The sequence below is a fragment of the Stegodyphus dumicola genome, chromosome X2, assembly GCF_044657685.1.
Source record: "Stegodyphus dumicola isolate Sdum_Otavi_A_Nest chromosome X2, ASM4465768v1".
Taxonomy (NCBI): Eukaryota; Metazoa; Arthropoda; class Arachnida; order Araneae; family Eresidae; genus Stegodyphus; species Stegodyphus dumicola.
In genome coordinates, this window is record NC_140781.1 from 33104154 (window position 1) to 33120211 (window position 16058).

General features: G+C 32.7%; 2 protein-coding genes across 5 annotated transcripts in view; both read left to right on the forward strand.

Annotated features, from left to right (window-relative positions):
• The window catches only part of LOC146992721 (uncharacterized), a 70671-nt gene extending 58285 nt beyond the window's left edge, over positions 1-12386 (forward strand). For 2 of the 4 annotated variants that reach the window (XM_085809476.1, XM_085809477.1), the window contains 3 exons: positions 8239-8346; positions 10759-10862; positions 10951-12386. In XM_085809476.1, coding sequence (XP_085665602.1) covers positions 11224-12384 — 1161 coding nt within the window. In that variant the 5' untranslated portion in view covers positions 8239-8346; positions 10759-10862; positions 10951-11223 and the 3' untranslated portion in view covers positions 12385-12386. The remainder of the gene's footprint in view (positions 1-8238; positions 8347-10758; positions 10863-10950) is intronic. The other 2 variants (XM_085809474.1, XM_085809475.1) reach the window with 1 other exon arrangement.
• A 750-nt stretch (positions 12387-13136) lies between these two features.
• LOC118187585 (uncharacterized) overlaps positions 13137-16058 on the forward strand; it is a 64860-nt gene continuing 61938 nt past the window's right edge. Inside the window, exon 1 of the mRNA XM_085809473.1 lies at positions 13137-13254. The gene's annotated coding sequence lies outside the window, so the exon portion shown is untranslated. The remainder of the gene's footprint in view (positions 13255-16058) is intronic.

Consider the following 16058-nt stretch of genomic DNA (forward strand, 5'->3'; position numbering starts at 1 on the left):
GCCGAGCTTCAAATCCTTGCGGAATGGGCTGGTTGTGTGGGAGTTTTGGGGTTCTCCTTGTGTAAACAGTTGTCTTTTGAAATATCTTCACAAAGGCTTCTTCTCAGGAAAATAGCCCTAGTATGCTTTATTATAATCTAAATAATCCCGTTCTCCTTGACTTCTGTAAAACAGTCTGGTCAGCTGCTTTTGAAAAATCTGTATTCAACTGTCTTACACTGCAAGACCAACCAAACCAAGATTTTTTTCATTCATATGTTTTATATAGGCAAGGCCGTATATAAACGACTTAGAATATTTTTATGACGTCTTTATGAAAGTGTATATACATGCATTTTGAAATATGTCCAAGAAATTAAGACAGTAAATCAAAAGTACTTAAATTACATAAATTAGCAGGGTTATTCATTTTACTTTTTATGTGCTCTACTGTTAGCACTACACAGAAAGGAAGGGATACCCCGTGGAGGTCTTTTTAAGGGAAACTGGCTCTTATCCACGTTACACATGGGGAAAACTTACGAAAACGCCCATGCAGCCAGCCCGTTCCCCGGGCTCTAACCTCGTACCGAGCTGCCAGTGTTCAGCAGCTTTTACCGCTCGGCCTCTGGTAGACTACCAGGAATATTTTGGCATTAAAATCAAGAAATTACTTCTTTTTTATTCCAGTTTGGGGAAATTTAAGTTTTCTTAGCCAAACCTCATGCCAGTAAGAGGGTTAACCACTTGGCCACTGGTACATTTAGCGTGAAATGTTCATTTTACTTCATTATCAATTTCAGTAATATCTCTGAATTGTTTACAGAATTCAATATAAAGGAACTTATTCCAGAATTACTTTTTAATAGCCGCCCAGTCGGTATAGTGGTCAGGGAAACCAGCGATACCGAAGGGCCTGGGTTCGAATCCCGGAGAAGGCATGGTTGTAACTGTCCGTCCTTTCATAGGTAAGGCGATGGTGGTCTACCTATTAGGTGCCTCCATAATAAAGAGACCACCAAATCTGGCCTTGTAATAGATTAATGGACTCGGTTACATTTGTAATTGTTCACAATCTGCAATTGGACAAAAAATAGTATACATTAACTAGAATTTCAGTGTAATTAAAAATAAATTTAAAAAAAAAAAGTATATAAGGCAGATAGCCCTAGTGTGCTTTGCCATAATTAAATACAAAACACCACACCACTTTTTAATAATCATGTCATGTTTTTATTTTAATGCAGTAGAAGCGCCAATCGTGTTGTTTTGCGCAAAATGCGAAATACACCTACAACGAGCTGTGTAAGAAAAGATATTTCTTAATAATTATTACAAAGCGATTGTTGCATGTTAAGGCTAAGGCCCAAGATTTTTTTTTTCTTTTTTTTCCGGGGGGGGGGCAGGTAGAATAATTTGTAGACTATTAAATGCACTCGATTCCACTCGTAAGAAACCTCTACATCTGTAAATTTTGATTGATGTGAAAAAATACAGCTGATTTTGTACGGTCAAAAAATATTATGTAAAGTTCCCTGTTAAACATATATGTATAAACAGATAAATAATGTAGAAAAATTGTAAAATATGAAGGTTTTTTAATCGCAAGAGGCAAATCTTTCGAGGAAAAAATTGCGGAAATTTCAGATTTCGGGAAGGTGGCAGTGCAGAACTGCATTGCCAAATAAAAGTTTTTATTTATTATCCAATTTATTACGTGACTGCCATTAGGCACTACACGAAAAGGGAGAAATGTCCGACGGAGAAATGTTGACATTACACATGGGCAAAACCATAAAAACGCCCATGCAGTCAACCCGTTCGCCCATACTGGAACCCGGACCGAACTGCCAGTGTTCAACGGCTTTTACCGCTTGGCCACTGGGGGCCTTTTATACACGTTTTCAACCGTCAGTTTGCATCGATTTGGCCGATGACGATATATAATTCTTAATGCGCAAAATCATCGCAAATTTTTTGTGTATTGTTTACCGATTGGTCTAGTTTACATTATCCAAATAATTTCATTGATTTATTGAAACTGTTTCCTCGGAATTTCGTGCCCACCAGCGGCCGAGCGTTAAAGTCGCTGAACACTGGTAGTTCGGTCCGAGGTTCGAATCCCGCGAACGGGCTGGCTGCATGGGCGTTTTCGTGGTTTTCCCCATGTGTAACGTGTATACGAGCCAGTTTCCCTTAGAAAGTCCTCCACGAAGGCATCCCTCCCCTTAGGCAGATAGCCCTAGTGTGCTTTGCTGTAATTAAATAAGCCAAAGCCCTCGGAATTTCTCCTTATAGCCTACACTTTCAAATAAAGTTGTCAACGGTTAAGTTAATAATTAAGTTAATAACTGCTTATTTGTTACTTATATATGCTTGCATAAAAGCAACCTGTTTCTGCTTCTGATTTGTGTTTAGAACGTAAAATGGAGTATTTTATAATTCTCAATTTATGTTCAGTTCGGCATATGTTGTTGTCGAAAATGTGTTTTTATAATTTCCTCATTGCACCTCATTTTTGCTACATAATTACTTCATAATCAGCGTACTGATTATCATAAGAAACGTACATTTGCGCGATTGCGCGAACATGCAGTAGAAAGTATCACCCTGCGAAAGATAATTTTCAGTTGTTTTCCTGTTTTCCTGTCATTAACTGTTTTCCTGTAGCATATACAGAATTAATAGTTTTGTAAGTTACTTGCTACCAGGCCTTTTTAAGAGTTAAGCAGGAAGAAATATTAAAATGATGTTTTAGGAATCTCTGAGTATTAATTCTGTATCGGAGATTATTTCAGAACACTTTGTATTAAACTTTTCATAACTCGAGGCACCGTTTGTCACCTTTGATGTTTTTTGTTCATTTAATTTTTTCATGATCCGAAGTTCCATTGGGTATATATATATATATATCTATATCGTTTCTTTATAATATAGTTAAAATAAAAATAATGGGGAAAGACTTTACACTAAATGAAATGAAAATATTTTGTGGTGGAATCGTAGGTAAGTGATACGGACGAAAACAATAAGTGTTATTGAAGTAAAGTTGTTTTACTGAAGGCGTACTGAAATGATTCTGTGGCTGCTGCTAAAATGACAACGATGATCTCACCAATAGTAATATTAGTAATCCAAGAAAATATTTTGCTCCAGATGAAAACAAATTGCATTCACGTTCCTAAATATATTAGGTCAAAATATTAAAAAAATTTTCTAATAGAAACCCATCTTTTATTCTAACGAAATGACGCCAAGGAGTTTATGAGCTTAGAAGAAGCTAACTCTGATATATATTAGTTATCACCATCGAAAATAAGCTGCATTTGATATCATTTTCAGTGGAATAATTTTGAGATGGAAATCCCCGTCCAATCATAAAATAAATTCTATTAACACGAAATAATACATAAAATTAGGCAAAAAGGAGCCTTAGACTGGCGTTGGTTTATAGTAAAGCATAGATTTCGAGAGTTTTATGCGTTATGTCTCTTTTCTTCAAGGAATAAAAGTATTCTGAAATAATATATTGCAGCGACTTAGTACGCAGAAGAAGCTGCTCCTTGCTTCGACTTTAATGAAGGAAAAATACAAGTGTCATCCGGCCTTTCTTAAATAAATAAAGATCTCGTACTCTCTCAATTTTCATACGCACTTTTTGTTTCCTAAATTCATCATTTATTCCGTTTGCTCGGAAACCTAAATCTAAATAGTGTTTCGCTGTTGGCGGTAGCTGCCAGACCAAGACGACGTTAGGTCTGCCTCTTTATTCCTGCTGCTTATTCTTCCATTCAAGGTGACACTTGTAAATATTTATTACTAGTCACATGATTTTCTTGAGCAGTACTGTGAACTGAAGTATCCGTCATAGGTTTTGTAGATAAATATAAGCTCCGTCCTAGCAGCTTCCCGTAGTTTTAAAAAAAGATACTTTCTTCATTTGAAACATCAAAGAAAACTTTTGCTTAGTTACAGAGCTTTAACTTTGCATTCAATCAATGTAGACAGGGTGCTCAGATATTTGATTTACGATATTACTCAGATATTTGATTGATCTTAAACTTTTCATAATGGATATGGATATAACCTGTCAGGTTTTGTGCCAGGAATACACCATCATATCATATCATAATGGATATGGAATTTTCTAAACTTTGCCATGCATGCTTACCCAAAATGACAGATTCCATATAAACTGGAATTCCTTAAACTCAAGTTAGTTTGACTCCTTTTAAAAGATTAAAGGGACTAAAACCAGACACACATGTAAAGACCAAACTCTGTGTGATATTTGTAAGGAAAATGGACACTTTATTTTTGCGCCAATTATAATTTTAAGAACTTAGCAAATTTAGTAAGATTCACACAATCAAGTATTTGATGAACAAATTGTTGAACGTGTTTTCTGTAATTTATTTCAAGGCAAATAACTGTTAGTCATACTGTAATTTTGATGTTTGTGCTCGGTGCACAAATAAGCAACTGCGTAATATTTTATTATAATTCGTACTTTCTCTTATGACTTCTTCCTGATAATTAGTATTTAATTGATCTGAGTTCCCGTTATCATAGATAAAGTCATTAAAAATATGTTGATTTGCTCATCATTTCTATTATTCTTTTATTTATAAATGCGCTTTATCGAAACTATGCCTCTTGTGACTACATACTGTAACTCCATATTTCCACATAAATTGCGGACTTTAGTATTACAAAATGTAACTCCATCATATTTCATATCCTTTTACAAAATGTAACTCAATATTTCCACATAAATTGCGGACTTTAGTATTTCGTGACAATTTTTTTAATTTTTAGCATTTTTATGCATAAGATTTTGACCTGTTATTTAGAAAAATTGCAGATAAATTATTAAAGGGCTATTAGCATTTAATGGCTTATTTAAGGTACTAAAATTCAGGAATTATTAATTTGCCGAATTCATTTCAAACTGCAGACCTTCGAATCAGTTTTAATAAAAAGAAGACGTATGATTTTTTTAAATACCTCTACGCATATTTTCTTTCCTCAAGCTATTTAGGCAACTTCAATTCGTGAACTGGACACACCATTTGCCGAATAGTTAAGATTATTGAGCATTTGTAGTGCGATCCGGATTCAAATCCCAGCATGGGTTGAATAAATGAGATTTCGTGATTTTTCTCCATGTGTAACATAAATGCGAGTTAGTTTCCCTTGGTATGGTCTCCACATAAGCATCCCTCTGTTTAAGTAGATAGCCTTAGTTTGCTTTGCCAGAGTCAAATAATACAAGATAGTCAAAAAAAAAAAATCCTTCCCAGATATATGAACCCCTAGTGGTCTATCCATTCAACCAATCCGAATGAAATTACAGATATTGTTGTTTGAAGGTAACTCTATATTGTGATGATTAAAAACGTTAGAGCTGTTACGGTTAATGTGAAACAATTTTGAAATTGAACGGAGAGGGGAAGAAACCTTTTATTGGAGTTACAAGTTTTCAACGTGCCCACGTTCGTAGATGATAAAGCCTTGCATGCGGGAAATTGTTTACAACAGTGACGAGTATAATATCGCAAGAACTTCACGATATATGGCATCTTTCAGTTCTGACAGATCTCGTGGATTCGATGTATATACCTTAGATTTAAGATTAATCCAGAAATCCATCGGAGTAATGTCGGGGGGAAGGGGTTTCTGCGGCCACGAAATTGCAAAGTTACCGGAGATGAGTCGAAACGTTGCATCTGTTGAAAACTTGTAATTCCAATAAAAGTCCCCCTCCATCCTGTCTTGTATTGTCACTGGTCCTTTACCGTGCTTTTCTTTGTAAATGTCTTACACCGACAATTCTCGTCACATTTGTATCGTTCCAAAGCATTTTATGGATTTTCAATGCGCTGATGAGTTTGAGTAGGGAAAAAAAATGTTTGATTTGAAAATTTCGAAATGTTCCCATAACCATACCTTAGCCCTATTATTTTAAATCATAATGATCTGGAGCGCATACGTTCAAATAACAATATCTGCAATTTCATTTCGATTGGTTGAGCAGGTAAGCCGCTAGGAGAATATTGTAATTTTTTTTTATGATCACCCTGTACAATCCACTTCCTGAATTGGGAAAAACCTCAGTTTTTCATTGTAGTAATATGAGCTAGTAAAAAATAATTGACCTTATTTAAATTTTTAATAAATGCCTCTAAGATCCTCTGGTTACTTTCATAAGTTGCTATACGCAATTCATTTGTAGATTTCTCGAATGTTTACTTCTTTAAATCTGTTTCGGATTAAAATTTAGGATACGGATTTATTTGAAAACATTTTTCTGTTGACTTTTCACAAACAACATTCACTGAAGTACTGGAAAAACGTGCTCTTATAACTGATACCAATCACTTTTGCCGTGAACATGTTTAATTTTGTCCTAGTCTGAATGACGACTAAGATTCATTATCCATAACTTAGGCAAAACAAGTGCAAGTCGTCAAATGTACACAAAGGTTTAATATGAAAGAAGTATCTTTCACTCGCAAACTATCTTTTGGCAAAAACTGTTTTTAAAGATCACCAGATTCTGTCTTTATAAAGTCCGACACATGAATACGTGTCATAAAATGTGTCTTTTGATCAAATCTTCTTAAGTTTTCTTATCTCAATCTTCTTAAATTCTTTAATCCTCTTTAGTATAGAGGCTTATTTGATACATATAGTAATAAGTTATATTTGTGTTTATGGAATCGCATAAACTTTATTCTCCCTGAACAAAATTTTTCACCACTTCCATTGTGTACGCAAGAGCTAAGTGGGTTCTCTCTTGAAATGTTATTCTAGAGCTTGGAAAGTATTGTTGTTGATAAACGTCTTTAAGGGAATGTTGTAAACTTCGCACTTGCCGATTAGTTGTTTTTGAATCTTCATTCTGATGTTTTTGATTTTTTTTAAGCATTCAACTAAGCATATTTAAATATGGATAAAGCATCAGATACAGAAATTCTACTTGCTTTTTTTTATTAAGATTTTTATAAAAATTTAATCATGCATTATATGCTGTTCACATACACACGCAAAAATTTTTAAACAGCCTTAATTAAAAAAATTAGGGCAAAAACGCATTTGAAGGAATATTTTCAAAAATTTTTAAACAGCATTAAATAAAAAAATTAGGGCAAAAACTCATTTGAAGGAATATTTTCAAAAATGAGTTCTAGTACTTTAAGCCAGAAAGCTAAAATTATATATTTCACAAACAGGCAAAGAAGGAGAGTAACATTCCGTATTAGCGTATATTTCATCAAATGATCTATTTTTTTTCTATAGGATGCAAGGATAGCAATCCTTATATTTTATGGTAATCATGGTAAAACTTTTTTTCTATTTTTGAATTATTGTTATGTATGTGTGTCAGCTATTTTTCATTGATTGAAATCAGTTTTCTAGATTCTCCGAATTAGTTCTTGATTTTCATCGTCTCGCAATGAAAAGTGCGTGCGTTAAATTTTGTTAAGTAATTGCTTGCAAGTAAAATTGTGTTCATATTTATGCTGGTATAACATGTTTGTGGATCAGCAGAGAATTTGAAAATTCTGCAAGACGTGGTGTAACACAGCTAGCATTTAACACTGTCATATTAACGTTCTGAAAGTATTGTGTCCACAGGGTTTTTATTGGGTAAAAAACTGGTATCACTCACAATTTTTCTGAAAGTATTTTTGCTCGAAAAACTAATAATTTTCAATTGAGACGCTTGCTTGCTAGAAAAGCAGGGAAGAGCTGATATATCTGTTCTGTGCTTCTTTAAAAGAAGTGACCCCGCTTTTATATTATTTCTTTCCGGAATAAAAGTGGCTCAAAAAGTGCATATATTTCATTAGTACAGTACATTCATGTGTGCATTTATGTGTGCTTCATATGTCACTGCTTCTTATTCTACCACCCACTCGCATTCTGCTCTTTTTAATGTGCACGAAGAAAACTATGAACTTATTATATACACAATGTATCATTTGATTGGCATCTCTTCTTTGACAAATAGCCTTCATGTGCTTTGCTTCAGTCAAGTCATTAAAATCATACTTAAATTTCTAGAATAGGACACTCTTGTTAGCTATTAATCTGCAGTGCTCTTGTAATATGTTGATAAGTGAGTTTGTTTCAGTAATGAAATGTAGAAAATTGGATGATGTACAATTTGTAATTATTTTAGGTGACGTTTATGTTATTTTACATGAATTTATATTTTTTCAAAAGTTTTACAGCGTAATGATTTTTTTCCAGGTACTCAAGAATTCTTATGAAATCTAAATAAATCCAAGTACAGGATAAATCTACTTGGCCTTCGTTAAGGATTCAATAAATTGCCAACCTACTTGCAATTTTTGATAAGTAAGTTAGCTTTTATGTTGATTCCTAAGTTAAACGTTAAGATATTCGTATAAAAATGCTTTAAAATTTAAAAAAGGAATAGAAAAGATATCATTCATTTGTAAACGAAACTTGAATACGACTTTAAAAAAATAACATAATACAGTTTATTGAGATATGAAATATCAGGTTCAGTTTAGCATACTTTTCGTCTTTTGTTGAATTAAGCGTGAAACCTGGTCATACTTCCACTAAGCGCCCTTATCTTTTCAAATAAAAAGACTAATTCTTAACCCTACATTGCAAAACAATTTGTTTTAGTCCCAAAAAATATATGCTTTTAAAGTGTCTTGTTAGAAGGATGAGGGGGGGGATGTTTTTAGAAGCATTTTCTTGTTTTATTGGGTTTAACATTTTTTGTGGGTTATATAAACTAATTTTTAATACTGTAGCCATTTAGTCGGCTATTCAGCAAGGAAGAGAAAAACAAATTGATAGGGTCCGCCTTCTTTTGCTTCACATCAAATAACTAATTTTAAATTTCTAAATTCTTTGAGCCTTTTTTTAATCCCTTCCTGTGTCATTTACCTCGACGAAGCTTGGGTCCAAGTGTTTTGGTGGTGAACAAGCCAGACTGATACTTGAAAACAATCACAATACGAGCCAAAACGTAAATTCCTGTGTTATAGGTCAGTTTTGCGCGATATTGCTGGCGTGAAAGTAAACTTTAATCCTTCTGCCTTTCGTAGATATTATATATATATATTATATTTTGTAATAAATAACATTTTCAAAATTATATTTCATAAATAAACAATACTTCGAGTTAATCCTTAGTGGAAGTAAACTTTAATTCTTCTGCCTTTTGTAGATATTATAAATATATTATATTTTGTAATAAATAAGTTTCAAAATTATATTTCATAAATAAGCAACACTTCAAGTAAGTAAACTTTAATCCTTAGTGGAAGCAAATGTTAATCCTTAGTGGAAGCAAATGTTAATCCTTCTGCCTTTTGCAGGCTCGTGATGTTTTTGTTTGGCCCGGCTTTCTCTTCACGATCCTGGCTTGTGATGTTTATATTTCTGACAGAATATTCATCACGAGTCAGACTCATTAAAGCACGGGAAGGGGTTAATGCCGTACTGAGAGGGACATACATGTCCCAGGCTCCAGGAAAACGTGAGTGCGTTAATTATTGGCTTGCTGCTATTTGGCAACAACATACGTTTAGTAATAATTCATCTCTCACACTTAATACATATACAGCAAGAACTACAAACAAAAAAGAGGATTTATAAATCACTTTTATGCGCTTTCAAAATGTTATCAATAACAGGAAGCTTCCTTAACTAGTATCTTATTAGGTAGACTTTCTTCTCCAAGAATAAGTTGCTCCACATACATCTTCTACTTCTTCCATAATGCATCTAATACTAGTTATTTTGATTACCAGTGTTGTACAAACTGTCCTGGTGTACCTCCAATAGCAGTTTCGCTCGAGGTTCCTACATTTTGCAATGGACATCTTGACATTCTGCCTGCATTTTCTGATGATACAGAAAGAGTCAGTTTCACTTGAAAACCCTTCTGGATAACAGCTCTGACTTCAGAAGCAACAAGATTTACTATATCATCACTTGTTTTTGTAAATGTATTTTCACTGCTATAAATGTCTTCATCATTCCCACATTCATCTTCATGCCACTAGACACTTCTGTCGAAAAAAAAAACATTCATCAGTTCCCATTAACTAACCATGCTTTTCCATAATAAAAATCTTTTCACTACTCATTTTATTATATAAAACTTATGAGAACAATGCATGAAACTACAGCTCAAAAACACATAACATAAACGGCACGAAATATGTGAGTACCCTGCAGTTGACTGATTAATATAAGTGTATCCCCAGGCTGTGACTAAATGCATGATGTTGCTAAACAGCAAGACAGAATTTTATGTACTCAGAGAGTTGGTCATTGATAAATTTACAGCAATTAAAACAGCAAAAATCATGTCAGTTCTGAGATGTATTGACAAACTCTATTAGCTACATTTCTATACAAATAAAACATCTGGTGATACATATGAATATTACAAAGAACTGTATGCTAAGATCACATATTAACAGTCACTAGATGCGTAATGTTTCAATTTAGAAACACGATAGATGCCTGTGAAACTATGTTGACAAATAGCATCACCATGTAGTAAAGCATCAACTGAGGAAAGTTATATTGGAATATTTTCTGGAATTAATGAGCAGTAAAAGTTCTGTAAGCTTTATTATTATTGTAATATGATTATTTATTATGATTATTCCATTTTCTGTTGAAATCCTTAGCATGATTTTATCCCCAGATACAATGAATATTGCCAATTACGGTAGCCAACAATATTATTTAAAATGTCCCCTTTATATATTATAGGTACAAATTTATCTTTTTGAATGGTTTGAAGAAACAAGTGTTTTTGGTGGCACGATTTTAAATTTAAAGATTTAACTGTATTTCAAGATTTAACTGTATTTTAGGTAAAAATTATAATCATCTTGAGTTATCTTATAATTTAACTTGAATATAATTCAACGTTTTTCGAAATGATCTTATTCTTTTTTACAGAATCCTATCTTCGAAATTTTCAACTTGGTGGAGTTCTGAACCTGCGTCCGAAATGAAATACTGCCGATCTGAAATTTTTTAGTTACATAAGGCAGAGAATCATTAAGACCTATTAAGTTCTTCATTGTGTTGAACGAAACCAGCTTTTGACCGATATACGTGAACTTGCAAAACTCTTTGTAAAAAATATGAAGATGTAATCGAAAATTCTTCTCGTTTGTGAGCCATGAATTTATTTAAATTTATTATAACTGTAGTTTAGTTATTCACGTCATGAGTAGAGTGAAACCAGAGAGTAACACTGAGACCGTGTCTTATACTCCCTCAGTGCCGTCAATCATTCCGGTTGGGTCTTTATCGCCAGCAAATTCGTCTAATTCTGGTATTCCGAGATCACCAAGTCACGAATCTTTTGCTACAGACTTATCTCTAATGTCTTTGTCAAGCCTAGGCTCGGAAATAAATCGGATGCGTGGCTCTATTTTTCGGCCTAAGTCCCATTCTGGGGTTGATGGTGCTGATTCAGGAGATGAAAGACGTAGTCCTGTAATTATGGATGGAGGAGTAGGGGGTTGGGTAGCTCGAAACACAAAACTGACCAGAGGAAACAATAGTGGTTTATTGCAGGTTCCTCCTGAGCAGTATGGTGTGAAACGAGGAGTAGCCGATGATGTTTTATACGAAGAAGAAAATGAGGCAATCCGCAACTGTGGTGCTCTATCCTCTATGTTAGGTTTAATGCGGAGCTTCAGTACTAGCGATCTGGATCAAAATATTTTGATAAATTCTGAAGGTGAAAACCTACGATCATCTGTATCTGAAATGGTTTTGAATAGCTGGAAACATTATGATATGCCTTATGGAAGGTTAGAATACACTTCACGCTCTTGTTCTACATGGGTTGCTGTTGGTGATATTTCAACTACATCTCAGTTGCCATCTCCCCAAACTCTGACGGGATATGCAGCAGAACATCCGGAGATGACGGCCATCGATTTCGTCCGTGCCATCAACAAAAAAGTCCGCCAGATGTATATCCGCAGGCGTCTGGAGTCCACTTACAAGGCGCTAGAACGACTCACCCGGAGTGAACTTAGCTTGGATCTGCCCTCGATTGCTGTTCCTGTTCCAGCAGCTTCCAACAGCGGCCCTCTGGGATCACTTGATGATTCGTCCAACTACCTGGCTACAGATACCCTACGCTCACACGCCCCATTGCCACAGTTTCACATTTCCACTGAGCTCGATCGATCCATTAGACATGAGCTCCAGATTTCTTCTGTTGGTTTCCATGGAGCTAATAAGACTTTAAGCTTAACTGTAAAAGATATCGAGCGAGATAAGGGAAAGCCGCTTTCAAAATACGAAAGAAATATGATGATTTTCAACTGGTTACAGAGCTTAGATGAAAATGCTTTCGATCAGCTGGCATGAGTCTTCTTTTTCAAAAGAAGGAACTCAAAAAGCGAAGCCAAAATATTCTGATATATAAAAATAATAATTCGATGAATCAGTTTCTTTCTACTTTTTTTATTCTAAGCCTTAACCTTAATCATCAGAAAATTAGTTTTTCATTCTCTGCACCGGAAGTTGTCAAAATATAAATTAAAGATCGATTTTTACATTATTTTCGTAAGAATGTATTATGAAATTGTATGTGCCTACAAATTTAAATGCAATAATGAAATTATCTTAAAAAGTTATAAAATTAGTTTAGAAAACCGTTATTGCCAAGTATTGAGCATTTTCTGTAACTAAGAAATATATATTGTTCGTTAATGCTTACTTCTCCATTTTATTCATGTCATCTGTTATTGCAATGTAGTTGAAATTTCTTATCAAGAGAAAAATTTTCTGCAGATCTGTGGACAGTAACTTTATTATGTAAATTAATGGAAATATTCAGTTTGTGATAACTATAATTGTGCAGTTTCGTGTTCTATAAGTTATCTTGATCAAACAGAATGTGTCATAAGCTATTATGTATCATTATTTACATATATGAGTGTTATGTTAAATTTTGGTGGCATAGCTGATGATATATGAATTTTCCTGCGTTGTAACATCATATATTCTTATAACGTTAAGCGTATCATAATGTGAAGTATGTGTTTCCTTGAGGAGAACATTTTATCAACATTTTATCAACATTTTATCATGAATTTATCTGTGAAATCCTTTCCACTAGACATTGAAGTGCTGTATGATTTTAAATGCTTATTATTAGAAAATAGTTTTATGTGCTTGATACATTTAGTGCTGGGCATACTTAAACCAGTGTTTTCCGTGTCTTCTGGGTAATCAGTAAGTACTCGTCCATCATTTTTTAATGGAAATAATCCATCTCTAACATCAACTGCATGTAATAATTATTTCTATCGTATTTTACGATTTTCAGGAAAAACTTGCATTGCTATGAAACTTAAGTAGTTTTATTATATTATTTCCTTCCTTTGCATAAGATGACAAAACATTTTGCCTCCCGGCAAGTTTCTCGTAATTGCCAATCTTTAGAGTATTATGATCTAAATTAGGATTCACTTAAGGCATTCTTTAATAAAAATTAAATGTTTCTTCTAGAAAATAAAAAATAATGAATTAACATTAGCATCAAGATTGTGAGAAAGAAGTCTCTCAGAAAAATGCAGACTTTTTTTTAAAAAGAATGCATTATGATTTTAATTTTATTTAGAAATCCCTCCAAAAAACTGAGAATTTATATTAAAATATATTAAATATTATATGGTTACAATTATTATGAAATATAAAGATCCATTATTCTATTATACTCTGCGAAAAGCTTCTAAAATTCCACATGCCTTGAAGCTCAATGAAAGGAAGAATGGACTTCAAATTTTAGTGTATTATATTATTTTTTATTAATGCATAAATTCAAAATTTCTTCTTGAAATTAATTCCTCTAAATATTCCTTTTTTATTTAAATTAATTGACGTGATTAGCAATAGTTTTTGAACTTATATCTTCGGAGAATTATCTCGTTAAAAATTGGACTAAGTCTTACTTTCCAAAAAGCGAAATATCATTAAGAATAGTCAACTTTACCTGTAGATGAACTAATAAGTTGTTCTGTCTTTTCCTGTTGCAGAATTTAGGATTTTATTACACTCGCATATTTAACACTGCAATGATACTCCTGTGAATTGCATGTAATGGTAACAGTAGAGTGTTCTGTTTTATATATCTGGCTATTCATGTAAAAGAATTTTATATAAATCTTAAACTGTAGATTTTAATACAAGAATTGTGAAAAGTAGTGAAATCCATTGCAAGGAGTTACGATAGGTTTTTAAAATATGCCGGTGATTAATTTGTGTTAGTGTTTATCACATTTCTTTATACTTTTATTACTTGGTGCAGAAATGTGCGACGTAATTTTTTTTTAATTGTCTTAAAAAATGTTATAAACCAAACCGATTTTCCCGGAAGTGTAATTTCAATAAAGCAAAATTAATTCCAAAAATCAACTCGCAGTGATTTAGAGTTTTATATTCTAATGGTAATTTAAAATTTTCGTCCAGTTTCCTAAGAGATGTATTGAAAACGTCTCTTATTTTACTCTTGGAGAGACCATATATGTGATCGTGATGTTAAATAATGCATTGACCTATATTGTTAAACCTTCTTACTGGGTAGAGAGCGTTTATTTTCAATAATTATGTACTGAAAATATGAAATAACCCATGATGCTTCAAATATGGCCTTATGGGCACTATACCATACTTGCTGCATTTTACTTCATTAATTTCCTTAACTGCTATTTTTTTTTAATTTTAAAACACATTAATTTAGAATGAAAGGTACTTAAATTTTTACTCTTGCGTTTTTAAGATATCACTTTTTTGTATTCGTTGAATGTTTTTTCAAAGTTTCTGCTTTAATATTTACACTTATATTTAAATGGTTTCTCTGAAAAGCTTTTAATCATAGTTGTATCAATTATTTCTTGAAATTGTTGCGTCCTATACAACGCATCGCACTAGAGACATGCTAATATATTGTGATTAATAAGTAGTCAAACAACTGTCGTGGTAGCAGTACTTACAAAACTATCGTCTCTTTTTTGTTTTTATGAACTAAGTGACATGTTCGGCATTTCCAGAAATTTAATCTTATAACCTTAAATTAAATTATAATTTATCCTAATGATTTTTGTTCATTTCTAAATTAATTCAGATTTATTTCGATTAAATTTCAAAATTAATTTTTAAATTCATTTGAATGAAGGTATTTCAAAGAAATAAAATTTTGATGTGACTGTTTTAAACTGTTCTGAATTGTTTCGAAAATACTACTGCTTGATCAGATCATTTATATTTGAAACTTTTGAAAGCTATAGGAAAGAAACTAATTTTAAATCTATGTAAAATGCATATATTTATTAACTTTTTTGTCAAATATTTTTTCCATCAATTTAGAAATTTGTAAATATTAATAGATTCTGAGCTTTAAAAATAAAAAAAAATATTATACCTCTTTCAATATTGACAACAAAAATATTTATTTCATCCGTAATGTTTGTTACTATTTCTTTCATTTAAACCGCGGGTTTTAATTATATATGTTAGACCACCCCCCCCCCGAAAAAAAAAAAAGAAGAGCAATCCTTAAAGTAATTACTTGCTATTTAAAACGAGAATTTCTGCTGTACGTGTAGTAGCATTTTCCTCTACTTTTCTAAATTTGAGATACTTACATATATTAGTTTTGTAATTAAAAATTTTTATATAAAAGGGCAATTAACAATGCGTTGTATAGAACATGCCAGTGCCTGTCTTGTGCCAATGCAATAAACTACATTAAGTTATTTTATATCAGCTATCTAAATAAGGCGCTAACATATAAGAAAGCAATGTAATTTTTGAAATGCTGTACTTCAAAGGACAAATTATGTTTTGGAATACTACCCCTTGCAGTTTGATTTGCTGAATTTAATGTGCGGGAATAACTTAATATGTGTGTTAGAGAAAGAACTTACTTCAGACCCTCGTGTATTTCATGCACAGAAATTGTAGAACTTAAAAGTTGCTTAAAACGATCATAACGTTAAAATAATTAATTATGTTTTATAGCGTACTTCAATAAATTC